This window comes from Onthophagus taurus, chromosome 2, assembly GCF_036711975.1.
Source record: "Onthophagus taurus isolate NC chromosome 2, IU_Otau_3.0, whole genome shotgun sequence".
In the NCBI taxonomy this organism is placed as follows: Eukaryota; Metazoa; Arthropoda; class Insecta; order Coleoptera; family Scarabaeidae; genus Onthophagus; species Onthophagus taurus.
Genome location: NC_091967.1, coordinates 10,794,356 through 10,810,022, shown reverse-complemented (window position 1 = coordinate 10,810,022; position 15,667 = coordinate 10,794,356). Strand labels below are relative to the sequence as shown.

General features: G+C 31.7%; 2 protein-coding genes and 1 long non-coding RNA gene across 21 annotated transcripts in view; 2 read left to right on the top strand and 1 right to left on the bottom strand.

Moving 5' to 3' along the window:
* Positions 1-15,667, bottom strand: part of LOC111426888 (SH3 and cysteine-rich domain-containing protein) — a 61,589-nt gene that overhangs the window by 44,483 nt on the left and 1,439 nt on the right. For 14 of the 19 annotated variants that reach the window (XM_071194217.1, XM_071194220.1, XM_071194221.1 and 11 more), the window contains exon 2: positions 2,147-3,269. The exons of 1 other annotated variant lie outside the window; for it this stretch is intronic. In XM_071194217.1, coding sequence (XP_071050318.1) covers positions 2,147-2,801 — 655 coding nt within the window. In that variant the 5' untranslated portion in view covers positions 2,802-3,269. Of the gene's footprint in view, positions 1-463; positions 598-2,146; positions 3,270-15,667 lie in introns of those variants that run through there. 4 more of the 19 variants (XM_071194230.1, XM_071194231.1, XM_023061736.2 and 1 more) reach the window with 3 other exon arrangements.
* Positions 4,749-6,100, top strand: LOC139428987 (uncharacterized). The gene is made up of 5 exons (XM_071194216.1): positions 4,749-4,956; positions 5,037-5,165; positions 5,221-5,424; positions 5,493-5,825; positions 5,886-6,100. The coding sequence occupies exons 1-5, from the start codon at positions 4,813-4,815 to the stop codon at positions 6,066-6,068; spliced, it is 993 nt and encodes a 330-aa protein (XP_071050317.1). The 5' UTR covers positions 4,749-4,812; the 3' UTR covers positions 6,069-6,100.
* LOC139428986 (uncharacterized) lies at positions 6,120-6,795 on the top strand. The gene is made up of 2 exons (XR_011639689.1): positions 6,120-6,226; positions 6,280-6,795. It is a non-coding gene; the product is annotated as an uncharacterized lncRNA (long non-coding RNA).

Genomic DNA, 15,667 nt, shown 5'->3' with positions numbered 1-15,667 from the left:
CAATGATTTTAACCTCATGCTATAACCGATTTAAGACCGTAGTTCCGGTCCATTACTTTGTTGTTGTTTTAGATGCAAAACAAAAGCTAATTTTAACAAGAAAAAAGTGAGTTTACACATTGAGTTTACGAGGTATTAAAAATTGCAGACCCCGTGTCAATAACAAAAAACTGTTTTTCCGTAGAAAATAGAAACAAAAACAAATTTGTAATGAAGTAATAACATTACTCATAGAAATTGTGAATCATAAAAATAACAAACATCGTTTTCAAGCTGATTGAAAGTAAGGTTTATTTTAATGCCAACTACCTTAGCAATGCTAACTAACACCAAAGTCATGTTTAATCATCAATCAACTTGATTATATACGGATTATATTCTTATGTAATTAACTTATTAAGATAGTACTGATTGTTTTGATAACGAAGTTGAGTTCAGACTATGTAACTTTTATAATACTTACTTTTCAAGTTAAGCAAACAATCACGAACATATTAATATTGAAAAATCACAAATCCGCAATAAGAATTATTGAAAACTTTTCGTAAAAGTCTGTATCGCGAGATACGGTGCTGGCAACTATCTAAAAATCACTTCTAGAGCGGACCGTCCGAAATCTCATCTCAAAATAAATTTTATTATTATTGTCTCCGCTTTGTGAGTGTTGCGTGGGGACGAGCTTTGTTTTCGAATTTCCGAATTTTCGACTCGTCCAACCAAAATAATTGTTACGCCAAATTATTGCCGTTTCCTTTCTTTGACATTGATACTTACACTCAAAACGTGTTAAAAAAGAAGCGATCTGCACCTTCCGTAAGAATCACTTGTTGTTATGCGCACTCGGTACAAAGCATTTTATGTAATGTTAAAAATAAACCGGAATCTCCCGGTGACATTTCGAATTTATGGCAAGCAATATGAAACGTATGTGGAATATCGCCGATGAAAATTTATATATGCATAAGGTAAACTTGGCGTCTGTATAGTTTGAATATCGTGTAGTCAGCGTATTTGGAATATTATTTTCATCACGTAACTATTTCAATTTGAAAATTTGTTTCTTTTTAATTAAGTATTTAAAGCTAAGTGAGAAATAAGCCAAAATGGAACTATCTTATTTATGCATGTGAAAGTTCTAACCTAACAGACGTCAAGACGATGTGGTTACTTTGATGCTATATGAAACTTGAAATGCTACTTGGTAACTTAAATTTCCGATAATCCCATTTCAATTGATGATAGTGGAAACAAATTTATGTCGCAACCTTATTCAGAAACATGTTCGAAGTCTGCTTCGAACGATAGTTAGTTTTAGATAGCGCTAGGTTGTTGTATATTTCTATTGAAGTAAAACTAGAACTAACACTAGACCTAGAACTAGAAACATTCAGCCCGTACGTCTCTAAAGACGGCCTTGGTTGAAAACGACCTCGGTTAAACTTAAAACAAAGAATATATAACTGCGCTTAATTAAGCTTGGCCGAAGCGCTAGCATTAATACAACTTCAATACAAAATTAGACAACATACTTTAAAGTTCCTCGCCCGCAAACGATTTCGATTGAACTTAAAGAATGTATGATTTAAGCCGAGGTCGCTTGCACTAGAGGCGTTGCAATATATGGGATACAACTATGTATCCATGAGGAATCAATTGTAGCGCCTCGGCAGCAAGCGACCTCCGTTACAAGTGTAATCCTGTACAACCCAGCTTACAATACATATTATAGAAAAAGTTCACTAATATATCAATTTATCCTTCCCATAACAGTTACGCTTGTTCAGAGTGTCCTTTTTAATATTCCCACATTTTTAACATTTGTGAATTTTAAAGAATTTTAGGGACTTTTGAAAGGCATAGTAACGATCTCGGTATAGAGTCACTTTGATTTTGTTCTGCGATATTTAGTAGTAGAGTATCCATGCTCGAATGACATATAGATTGATTAAAAATATAAAAAAATTGGTCTTGACCTTCATATAACCTTGAAAATATCACTAACATTTTTGATAACGGTTTCAACGACTTTCAATGTATAAATATGATACGATATAAGTCTAGGAAAATTTATTATTGGAGGTTATTAGTAAATAAAACCAAAGGCACATTAGTACGTTAGTCATCCGAAAATAACTCTGGCGTTCACCTGGCCCAGGATATTGTGTCACAGCCACTGGCAGCTTGTTGTCCCAATATTCAGTTTTATATCGACCTGGTTCTAACCCTCTGGGACTACGTTCTCGACTTCTTGGTCGATTGTCTGCACTTGATACGGGAGTTGATGGTACAGGCAGCGTGAAATCCCTATTGTTGGTGCGAGCGAAATCGGAGAACGACAACTTCCTATTATCTCTCGGGTCACTTTTCCGTATGTGGAAACTCTTTCGGGTAGGAAGCCTCAAAAACGACCCCGAATTCTTCTCCTTCTGTCGTTTCGGACGCTCTGGTGGCCGTTCAGATAAGTCGTCTTTGCTTTTAGATTGTTTCGGTGGTGTTAGTTTTTCGTTTGATTGATGGCTTTGGGTAAGAAAAGGAGCGCTATGAACGGAGCGAAAGCTCCTACTAGAACTAGTGCTAGTGGAAGGGGCGCTAGAGTGACTTCCTGTAGATTGGCAACTGCTTCTCGGTTGATTTGTTGGGGCCTCCTGAGACGATGAGGATTGGAGATCTTGGTTGACAAATTGGAAATGTTGTTGTAACTGAGCTAATTGAGGATCGCGAACTTCGGGTGTACTCGAAACGTAGATAAGTCGACCGTATGATAGGTAAACTACTTCATCGGCCGGGAATATCACATACATGCTCTCGTAGACACACGCATCGCGGAAGAGCGTTCATGCGCGAGCTCCTTTGTTGGCTACACATCCACACACTACAAAAACACTTCCGATGGGGCTTTAACATCCACAATTTATATAAAGAGGAATTACTCACTACTATTTATTCTAACGTTCTATTAATAACAAATGTAATAAATTCATAACGGCTAAAGTATTAACTTCAGGTCATTAAAATAAAAACGTGCAAACGAACAATTAAAAACATTGATATTTACATTATACTGAGACGAACTTTACAATAATAGCCAATTTTCTTGTAATTATCAACAACTTTTTGTTATGCACTGAACACGCACGTTTGCACGTTCAATCATCTGACCTTTCGAAGAAATACAAACGTTCGTTGAATACACGATCTAAATTTACTCTTCGTATTGTTGTTAGTCACTTGCCTGTTGTTATAGTTTAGTTGTACCCATTTTAAGAAACCTGAAATTAAAAAAAACTTTATTACTTATTTTCTATTTAATACTTCAATATATTTAGGTATATTTACGTCTTTAAAGACGGCTAAACACGAATGTTTCTAGCTCTAGAACTAGAGCTAGTTCAAGTTTTAGTTTAATAAAAATATACAAGAATCTAGCGCTAAATAATAATAGTCTTCAGACGCACGGCTAAACCCGAAACTTTCTAGTTCTAGGTCTAGTGTTAGTTCTACTTTTAATTCAATAGAAATATACAACAGCCTTGTGCTATCTAATACTAATTAGCGCTGCTTAGCACTGTCACTACACTGAGAAAAATGATATGGAAAATTGAACTAAATCAATTTAGTTGTTAGACAAATAGTCATTTATGCTAGAAAATTTATTCATTTACCTAACGTAACTTAGCTGACATATACAATTCTAATTAGTCAAATTTATGATAGTTAATTTATCTATTTACTGAGGTGATGTAACTAATTTTTAGAAAAAGAAACTACATCGTGGAAACTAGTTGATAAGTCTAGTTGTTGAGTAGTTTAGTTACCTAATGTATTTGGTATTTTTGTTTATTTTGTTCTAGTCTGAATTTCTATATACATTTAACAATGAAATATTTTACCTAAATGGACAAATGTACTATTATTAAATACTTTATTTAAATGTATTTTAGTCGTTTTGTCTACCTGTTTTCATCGTTACATCGATCGTTTATAGAAAATATTTCTTAATACAAACATTGCTTTTTCATCATCGAAAACGATCGATAAAGCATCTGTTTTTGAGGATTCGCTACCAACTTACAGTTACAAACTTTCTTCATTATTACGGTTACAAACCTGTAAGACTGTACTCTTGTTTTGTTAGAGGGAAGTCCACTAATATTAATACGTTTTGTGGTACTCTCAGTCGTCACAAGTCGTCATTAACGTGTTCAGGCATTCGGAGTGTTTTTACGATTTGGTAAGAAATAAAAATGGATGTGCAAGTTGAAGATACTGTAACTACTTTGTTACAGCAGTGGGAATTACACGTATTAATTCCAGATTTTCAAGGCAAGTATTTAACTATGTTTTCAATTATTTTGTTATACATATACAATAGAGCGTCGATAATCCGGCTTAATTGTGACCGGACCCTGTCCGTATTATCAAAATGTCCGGATTTTCGAAAAGAACCAAAAATAATGGACTTTTGTGGTTAAATAATTGATAAATAGATAAATAAAACCATTAATTAATATTAACTTATTATAATTTCATTATATCGTTATAAATTTCACAGAACGTGGGAAATCCCCGCGTTATATGGGGGAAAACACGTTATACAGAGACATGAAATTGCGTAGTATGAAAACGCGTTATAAGAGTACCGTGTTAAATGGGGAATCACTGTACTTTGTCTTTTGTATGTACAATCAGAAAAAGAGAAATAAATTTTTTTTTCATCGGTATTCAATCCGGATTATCGACGGACCGAATTTTTGACGGCAGACATGTTACTTGTAGTTGTATAACTGTTTTAAAGGCAGCTCTGTATATGGTATGTGTTATGTTACAGCCAAAGGAATAGACATCGACGTTCTTGCAGAACTGACCATCAACGATATTGATCATTTAATTCCTGCAGAACAATTCGGTCTACGAATTATTATTATAAAAAAGCTTTTTGTATGGAAACAACTCAACGTAAGTTGACAGCTATAATCTATAATTGCCATCATCATGCCACAATCTATAAGTTTATTTTCTTTAAATGCTTTTTATAGGGATTAACAACACCCCTAGCAAGTACAATTACTGCATCGAATTCATCATCATCAACAGTAAATAATTGGATAAATGCTAATATAATAGATACAGATGGAAATGGTAATCCTGAAAATCAACCGATCTTTGTAAGTTGTTTTATATTCCAGTTTATTTCCTAAATCATAGATGTATTTATTTTAGAAGTTAGAAAATCTCTTATTAAAATCGGTTAGTGGTCAGTTAATTTTATCAGAATATAAAGTTAGTGGATTAAGTTCGAAAAATCGAAATATCCTTACCACGATAATCGTGGAGGATTGGTTAGCGAGTGACACATCTGTAGATCGCCAATTGTGCCAAAATGTCGCAAAGGAAATAAAAAACCTATTCCCATTAGAATGTGAGGTACGTTTCCAAATTAAAACTACCAGTACACATGATTTTTTATGTTTTTAATTTCATATGCCTTTCAGGTAACGTATTTGGGTACCAAAAAACAACGGGGAAAACTAATAGAAAAATATTATTCCCTTCGAAAGAAGTATAAGCATTCACTTTCTATTGGACAGAAAAGAAAAACAGGAAACGTTACTGATGCCTTTAACGAAGCAGATACTGATGAAGAGACGTTTGACATAAATACATTTAGCGATTATAAATGGTTAAAAAACAACTACTCCCCAAACGATATAGTGTTTGAAAAGTGGATAAGCACGTTTAATGTTCGACAAAAAGACGTTCGTGACAAATCAATAGATGTTTTTACAAAATGGCCTATTTTAAAACAAAACATTGCTGTAGCACTGGTAAGTTGTTTCTTAGTTGTAGCAAAACGTATAAAATCATTAAAATAACTTAATTTTCAGATTGAATTAGATTTTAAAAAATTGCATCCAAAGCGAAACACACTATTATTTTCCAAGTGGACAATATTTGAAACCCTTATAAAAAATATATACCATAGAGATATAAAAGATAAAAAATCTCGCACACTTTTCAATTTATTACAGTCATCTAACTTAAATGAAGGTTTGTTTTGTATTTTTTGATTTGTTTTCTTATTTATATAGACATTTTAGATTCAAAAATTTACCTCTTAATTATAAATCTGAATGCCATACTTATTCCTGCTATAATTAGAACTGGACAAGACATTTACAGACCAACAATACTAGATGGCCAAGAAAGTTTCGCCTATCATTTAAAGGTATATTTAAAACTTTTACTATTTAGCAGCAAAATATAATGTGTTTAATTTAGGACAAGAGCTTCATACAAAGTTTTATTAAGAATAGAAAGGAAGTTTATGAAAAGAACCACTGGACGTTACAACCATTGATATTAGGAATAGGCAAAACAATTGAAAGTTTAGAATGCTTTTATATATACGTTAATGACATATTATATGAAGTTGAATCCTTTTTAAAGGCAGTTTCTGTCACATTTCAATTATATATCGCCTTCAATTTGGAATACCCTAAACAAAGTGTACAAGTGTGGAAATTTATTGAAGAGTATTTTTATGAATTAAATTTGCCAAATAAACCAAAGAAAAGTAGTACTGCTCGAACTGCACTAATTTCTGAACTCATAAACCAACAAGGTAAGGATCAAGGTATCAATTAAAATTAAGGACAATGGAAAACGGCGTAAAATGTTTTTTATGCCCAATATTTTTTAGCGACGTTAAAACGTACACAAATCACCTAAAAATTAAACATAAATGTAAAAATGTACTTTACTACAATATACTTGAAAATATATTTGTTATATATATGTATACTTGTTTTCTTTATAGATACATCTTGATAAAGTATCTAGTGATACGGATATGAATAATAAACATTAATAGACATTTTAAACACAAAAAATGATCAAAATATTTACAATATTTTGATAAACGAACTATCGTCAATATTAAATTCAACTATTTGCAGTAGTTAATATCAATATATTATATAATACATCAAAACAATGTTGTAATAACACCTACCAACAATGGGATATTTTGACTACAAATCGTCGATATTACAGTGAAAAATTTAGGTACGACGTCTATATTTAAGTAATAAAGCTATCTACTACCATTAATAATAAATATAATATTAATAGTAAAAACATCTATTAATATTATATAATGAAACTAATTTTATTAGGTATTTATAAGATACATTTTTCGATCATTTATCTATCTTAAATTATCGAAATAGAATTAGTTTGTATAACTAGTAGTAGTAGTTAGCTAATTTTTGACTATACATTTTAGATAATATAACTAAATTTTAGGTAGTTTTCCCACATTATTTTTCTCAGTGTAGAACTAACACTAGACCTAGAACTAGAAACATTTGGGTTTAGCCGTCTTTAGAGACGTACGACTAAACCCGAATGTTTCTAGTTCTAGGTCTAGTGTTCGTTCTAGTTTTAGTTCAATAGTAATATACAACAACCTTATGCTATCTAATACTAACTAGCGCTGCTTAGCACTGTCATTAGAACTAACACTAGACCTAGAACTAGAAACATTCAGGTTTAGCCGTACGTCTCTAAAGACGGCTAAACCTGAATGTTTCTAGTTCTAGGACCAGTGTTAGTTCTAGTTCAATAGAAATATACAACCTAACGCTATCCAATACTAACTAACGCTACCTAGCACATAGACATAGAACTAGAAACATTCGTGTTTAGCCGTTTTAGACATGTACGGCAAAACCCGATTGTTTCTAATTCTGTAAATTTAAACAATTTCGTTTGATTGTATTCTGAATAAAGGTCATAAAAAATTCTTATTTTTATTGTATATTGCAATAGAAATTTTTATAAATCGAGCAATATTTTTCAAAGCAAAACCCATTCACCAACCAAAACAATAAACGGTTTAAAATAATTTACATGTTCCATTTCGAAAATATGTAGAGGGACTTCAGCTTTGTTTTTTCAACGTAATGCAATCGATGCAGCGTAACTCCACAAAAAATTAATCACGCGCAAAGTTCAAAGTTCGCATCCGGACGAACGAAACTTTATAACGAGCGTTTGAGTCCAATTGTACTTTAATGAGATTGATTGTAAATTCGCTTCAAAACGGGTAAAAAAAAACGTTCGAATGACCCTTCAAAAACAATTGGATTCAATTCGTACATTACAAATGAGTAGTGGTTTTTAGTTGATTTCTCGTTTTGTGAATGTGAATATTGATTGTTTAAAAAATAATGATGTATCTAGATAATTTATTATGAGATTTATTATTCAAGTTTTTACGATATGCTATAAGTCTAGACCTCATTTTACGTATAACTTCTCTTCCTAAGTCTTTATGATCAGCATTAAAACTGATTATACTCCTTAGTACTTAAAAACTTAACTAATAGAAGCATGAACTTTAATAGTTAAAGACACTAAAATTAATTGTGTCAACGTTAATTAAGTATTTTAAAAATTTTTGGTGTTTACAATTTTGTTCTTTTATTATCTCTAAAACGTTCTCGATCTCACTACACCCTTCCAATTACATTCAGTACAACGGATGAAAAAACAAAGGTCTCGAAGGTTTTGCCTCAGCGGGTGTAGATGGAATTTTCCCAATTCAGTTTCTGTATTTTTAAAACGCCTCACGTAGTTCGATTGGGGAATGCAATTAAAGGGTTTCCCAGGGTGTGGTGGAAATGTGTGGATTCCTTCCTATTTAATTAAGCCAAGTATGGATCATAACTCGATATTGATAGGTCTTTTCTGGTTTCCTCTACCTCATATATCTCGCTAATAAATCACAGCATTTTTTCCATTAAGATAATAAATGTATAAAACTTTAAACTGAAATATTTGAAATTTCACACGTCTACTAGTGTGATAAATCCGTGGAATCTATTGTAGTTTGAAACCCGATTAACCTCAAAATTTCCAATCGAACTTACATTAAAGTGAATTTGTCAAACTTCCAGTAACAGGCGTGTCCTCAGACCCTTCCCATGAGATAACATTTTTGCGGTAATTAGTTTCCTAGTTTTAATTAATTTCGCGCGTGCAATTGAATGCTGATTTATTGCGTTGTTAAGCCTGACCGATAGAATGAAATTATAGGTAAACCACTCACTATTCGTCGATCGATATTGCAACTTAATTAATTAATTAATCTAATTGTCGGGTGTGAATGTGTTGATCTAATTTTCGTTAAGTGATCATTTTCAAAAACTAATTTACAGTTTTCTCTGGAAACAATTAAAATTCACACAATTTATTATGACTTTAAATTGTGAATAATAGATTTTAAATATTTTTAGTTGGAACAGTTTAGATCCAACACATTTATCTTAAACGTTATAATCTGGTCATAAATTTAAGACTTACTTAATAATTAAAACTTTTCAGGACCGAAATAATTTTAACGCTTCGTTGAGTTGGGATTAAGAGAAGAAGTATTTGCAAACGCATAGTTATCGCATTTATAAGAGTACTTGTCATAGAGCCAATTAAATCTTCTATTTTTATGTGACTTCCCACCAAGAGGTTGTTAGTATTGGTTTTTACAAATTTAAACATTTGAGCTATGTAATAATAGGAAGATATAAAAATATAAAAATTCCGGTGTGATTTGTTTTATAAATTGTTATTTCGGTTGAATGCGTGACGTACAAATAAAATTTTAATTTATTTCGACACCGTCTGGTGCGAGATTGTAGTGGAGGTAAGCACAACCTGGAGCATACACCTATTTCTAGATTGGCTTTGAACCAAAATAATTGTCAATCAAATATTTTAAGCCCGTACGGTCCGGCAGTAATCCCAAACATAAAGCCAGTGGACATGACCCTATCCATAAACGTAATTCGACCACCATCGGGGCCCATCAACGGAGATTCAATGAAAGATTATACTGGCCATTACAGCTCGACTACCGCACAGATTATATCTGTAAATGTGCCCCTGTTTATTTAGCAGGGGAATCAACGCGTCCGAATGTATATTTTGATCTGATTTAACTTCTCGTCGTTGTATAAATTAAACTGTTGCTTATTGTGCGTTTCGGCATTAGAGTATTATTTATTTACTACGTTATCATGTTTATATATGCGTTGGAATTTCATTCATATTTATAAAAAGATACGTTAATTATATACAGGATGTTCTGATCTAACCAATTATAACGTTAGTTATTTTAATATAAAGTAATTAAAGTTAAAAATTGGTAATGTTAAATGAATATACAACTCATATAGTATATTAAATCAAAAAAGGAGTTAAAAAGATCCAAACAACACAAAATCGAGAATATATAAGACCACCATAAGACCCATCATGATCTATATGACTGAGCCTAGACCTGATACATCTAAAACAAAACGGATCTTGGAAACAGAAGAAATGAAAATACTTCGCAGAATACTGGCAAAACTCTGTACTAGAGAGAAAAAAGTAGATAAAAGAAGATTATGACAAATGGAAAATGTCAACAATTGAAACTTTGTAGTTCTAGGTCAAGTGTTAGTTCTAGTTTTAGTTCAATTTAATACTTTCACCTAAAATTTAAGACCTGACAAATAAAAATTTATTTTTATTTTGAAAAGATATAGGATATGAGTTTAAGAAAAAAGAAAAACAACAAAAAGAGCTTGAATGGTCAGAGAATATCAATTCGGTGCCCGAGTTTGAAATCTAATAATATTCGATGTTCGCCAATATCAAATCTGAAGCAATTCGAGAAAATCGACCAGGAGATTATTTCTCGCAAAGATATTGGACGTTGTTTTAGTGCAGGATAAACCGGATTACTCTAACGCCATTCTTGTACAGCCTGCAGCGAATCTGAACTTTGCGGGACGAAAAACCGCGCACGAATACGACCGGAAGGCAATTTAGAACGGAAATTTACGCGGAAAGAAACTTACGGAACCGTTTCATGTACGGCCAAAATGACTTGTAAGTATTGTTTAATACCACATATTCTATCCACCTCATTTTTATCGATTCCATAAAGCCTTTTTATTTCCTGCTTCGAAAAATTTACGTCGACTTTTACGTTTTAGATTTTAGCCGTTCGAAAATAAAACGGCGTAAAAGTGTGTTGTGTTCTCGACAAGAATGTGGGAATAATGCGGTCTATCGGCACGTGTAAAGGTATTCATGGGAACAAGAACGTTATTTCCAGAAAACGAATCATCACGTATCGCTTGAAATCCTCGGAGGATGTAACAAAAAGAAGCCGCGAAAACGCGAACACGATTCAATCTAACAGTTTACGATTGAATTGATGCGGGTTTCGTTTACGGAAAAGCACCTTTGTTGAATAATTGCGAATACGATAAAAATAACGTTAATATTATAAATTGAAATCCTCTTTTTTTCTTCATATTAAACATACTACGTGCTGCTTTTAATTAAAAAGAGCGCATCTCCACATTTGTTTTGAAATTTAATTAAGGAGCTTGTCACTCAGTTATTGTGTACGGGAATCAATTTTTTGCTTCCGGTACAAAAGAAAAAATCCACAAAGCTTGTAAAATTTTCTAAAAACTAGGAAAACCATTGTTTGCGTTTTCCGCCTTTTTTATCTCGTCTTCTGATGAAAAATAAACGAGAAAAATATTTTAGATCGATTGGTGTTTAGGGAATGTCGATCAAAGTTTTATGGATGAACACGTGCACAAAAGTTTAGAGCAAGAAACTTTACGAAACTCATTCACGTTTTATACGAGAAAAAATATTTGATCATTTCCGTGTTTTATCGTTGTGGACTTTAGAATTTTCCGTCTCTAAATAAATTTTATTGGTCAGCACTTTCCTTTAGCTCCTACATAATTGGACGACGTCGATAAATTTTCAAATTATAAGAAAGTTTCACTTATCTAGATTGGAAAGCCTAATACTAGAAAAGAATCGAGGACTTATCGTTTTGTCGTCCACAAGGTTTCCGAAGCGAACCACGGATAAAATATTCGATTTAAGACCAAGATAATCTCGCCGAGTTTCAAGTTAAGATACTTCCCAGCACACTTCCGACTACAATTTCCGTGACATTTCTCTCCTACAACTATCCTCTTTCATTGTTGTAATTAAGTCGCCTCGACAAGAACTACAATACCACGGACTTCTTTGCCATTGGGTATAAAAGAAAAGGACCACATAGGGAGTTACTTACAATCCGTTACACGTCGCAGTGAAAATTAGTCCCTTGAAGTTCATTTTCTTATTTTAAAAAAAATTTTCGCTTAAAAAAGCCTGAGAAGCTTAAGTTCAATAATTTTTCTAGGAAGATACTAAAGAGTTTTTAATTAAAACGTCAAATGCAGATTACATCGGAATAAAATTTCTTTAGAAATATAGTCTTTATAAAATAAGTAGATTCGTGGTGATTTATAAATAAAGCCAAGTCGGAATGTAGGTCCACAAACAAACAAAACAGTAACGACTAAATTGTGAAAACCCTTAAATTCCAGCTGGGCTGGATTTACGAGAATTTTACGAAAACCTACAAGAGGGATAAATCAACTTTTAACATTTCTCTTTTCCCGTCAGTTTGACTTCATATTAAGCTCCGGGTGTTCGTAAAAATTCGATGGGAAAAGTCGTCCCCAAATTTCTTATCTAAAATTAAAAAGATTAATGTTACCCATCATTAAGAGAAATTTTTATCGACAAAGAAATCCTCGTAACATAAAATAACTGTTAGGTTAAATGTGTGAAACATTTATATGCTGATAAATCTACTCGGGCCAATAACGTTTTGGATCGTAAAAAATTTTATTCGATGTTCGAAAATAATTTCTTCCTGAGCAAATAAAACGGATTTTAAGGACAACTAATAAAAGACGGTTTTAAGTGCAACTAAAACGAAGCAAACAAATGAAATTGTACATTTGAAATGTGCTTTTTATGTTATTAAAATTCATAACAATACTACAAAATGTAAACATTTAAGTAATTTGGTTGCAGAATTTCGAATAATTTTCGGTGATTTAATGGAAATGATCATTTATCATTGATTGTATATTGTAGACTAACTTCGCTTACTTTGCAATAAATCCACACTTCAGCTTTGCGTACTAAATTACAACTTTGTGTACGTACTGCACAAACAATCGACGAATAACATCCGATATCCATTAGTATGAATTTTAATTGCGATCGATAAGATAATAAGTGGTGTAAACACGTGCTGTGATCATTATTATATTAATTGCGTCTATATTACATGGGAAATATTGTTGGTACTGAATGAAGTAAGAAAATAATAAATTACTAAGAAACATTTATGTTTAATTATGATTAAATTAAAAATTTTGAGTAGACATACAAAAGAAAAACTTTTAAGTAGTAAGTGAAATTAGTTCCGAAAGGTACTTCAAAGCAATTTAAGTTATTCTTAATGAAGGCTTATAAAAGTTTTTATGGGGACTTCTAAAGTCACCGTTATTGGTACCTAGCGAATTTAGTTTTAAAATTTACTAAATTTAATTAATGTAGGTAATTGAAGTGGTTGTGTTTAAAAAGAGTGTAGTAATATAAAGAATTTTACATAAAAATTTATCATATTTAAATTCGAGTTATATACAAAGTCAAGTCAATTCACCTTTCAAATTTTTCTCCATATTTATACATCTGAGAGTAAAAGTGTAAAAAAGCAATATTGTTAACAATCAAGATTGCTACAACTTTTATTCCAAAACTTTTTTTCTAAAACGTTCCAAATCCCATGCTCTACCAAAAATAATATGTAAAACCACGATTTCATCTAATTTTCACCTTCTCGAATTTTTCTCTATATTTATGTATCTCATTGTGAGAGCAAAAGAGTAAAACATAAATATTGTTAAGAATAAAATTTGCTACAACTTTTATACTAAAACTTTTTTCTAATACGTTCCGAATCCCAAACTATACCAACAAGAAGATGTAAAGCCACGATTTCAACAAATTTTGATCTTTCCGATTTTTTCTCATATTGATGCATCTGACAACAAAACTGTTAAGGAGCAAAATTATTAAGAATAAAGTTTGCTACAACTTTTATACTAAAACTTTTTTTCTAAAATGTTTCAAATTCCATCCACTATCAAAAACAATATGTAAAACCAGGATTCATCTCATTTTCATCTATTTCAATTTTTCTCCATACTTAAGCATCTGAGAGCAAAAGTGTAAAAGTGCAATATTGTTAAGAATAAAGTTGGCTACAACTTTTATACTAAAACTTTTTTTCTAAACCAATCCGGATCCCGCACTCTACCAACAACAAGAAGTAAAACCTCGATTTCAATAAATTTTCACCTTTTCTAATTTTTCCTCATATTTATGCATCTGAGAGCAAAAGCGTAAAAGAGCAATATTGTTACGAATAAAGCTGTCTATAACTTTTATACTAAAACTTTTTTTTTAAAACGTTTCAAATTCCAGCCACTATCAAAAACAATATGTAAAACCACGATTTCATCTCATTTTCATCTATTACAATTTTTCTCCATACTTATGCATCTGACAGCAAAAGTGTAAAAGTGCAATATTGTAATTAAGAATAAAGTTAGCTACAACTTTTATACTAAAACTTTTTTTCTAAACCATTCCGGATCCCGTACTCTACCAACAGTACGATGTAAAACCTCGATTTCAACAAATTTTCACCTTTTTGAATTTTTCCTCATATTGATGCATCTGAGAACAAAAGTGTAAAAGTGCAATATTGTTAAGAATAAAGTTGACTACAACTTTTATACTAAAACTTTTTTTCTAAACCATTCCGGATCCCGTACTCTACCAACAGTACGATGTAAAACCTCGATTTCAACAAATTTTCACCTTTTTGAATTTTTCCTCATATTGATGCATCTGAGAACAAAAGTGTAAAAGTGCAATATTGTTAAGCATAAAGTTGGCTACAACTTTTATACTAAAACTTTTTTTCTAAACCAATCCGGATCCCGCACTCTATCAACAACAAGAAGTAAAACCTCGATTTCAATAAATTTTCACATTTTCTAATTTTTCCTGATATTTATGCATCTGAGAGCAAAAGCGGAAAAGAGCAATATTGTTACGAATAAAGCTGTCTATAACTTTTATACTAAAACTTTTTTTCTAAAACGTTCAAATTTCATCCACTATCAAAAACAATATGTAAAACCACGATTTCATCTCATTTTCATCAATAAAATTTTTTCTTCATACTTATGCATCTGACAGCAAAAGTGTAAAAGTGCAATATTGTTAAGAATAAAGTTAGCTACAACTTTTATACTAAAACTTTTTTTCTAAACCACTCCGGATCCCGTACTCTACCAACAGTACGATGTAAAACCTCGATTTCAACAAATTTTCACCTTTTTGAATTTTTCCTCATATTGATGCATCTGAGAACAAAAGTGTAAAAGAGCAATATTGTTAAGAATAAAGTTTTCCACATTTTTTATACTAAAACTTTTTTTCTAAAATATTCCGAACTACGAATCGAACCTCATTTCATTATCATTTTGAGGACTGCACAAGGTTAACAGGAAAGAATTTTGAGCATTTTGAGTTTTTGATAGAAGAAACTATGACGAATCGAATGACATATTAATCTTGATAACCGAGTATATCGTTTACGAGTTATGACCATCTAAAAATGTAATTTTTGTACTATCTTCATATACTTTAGCGGAATTCAAAAGAGATTTCG

What these genes read in the sequence shown, in the direction of transcription:
- LOC139428987 (XM_071194216.1), top strand. Translation starts at nt 4,813, where the DNA reads ATGTGTTATGTTACAGCCAAAGGAATAGACATCGACGTTCTTGCAGAA. An exon ending in CTGAAAATCAACCGATCTTT is followed by an intron (nt 5,166 to 5,220) that starts GTAAGTTGTTTT and finishes TATTTATTTTAG; the next exon opens with AAGTTAGAAAATCTCTTATT. An exon ending in TATTCCCATTAGAATGTGAG is followed by an intron (nt 5,425 to 5,492) that starts GTACGTTTCCAA and finishes TATGCCTTTCAG; the next exon opens with GTAACGTATTTGGGTACCAA.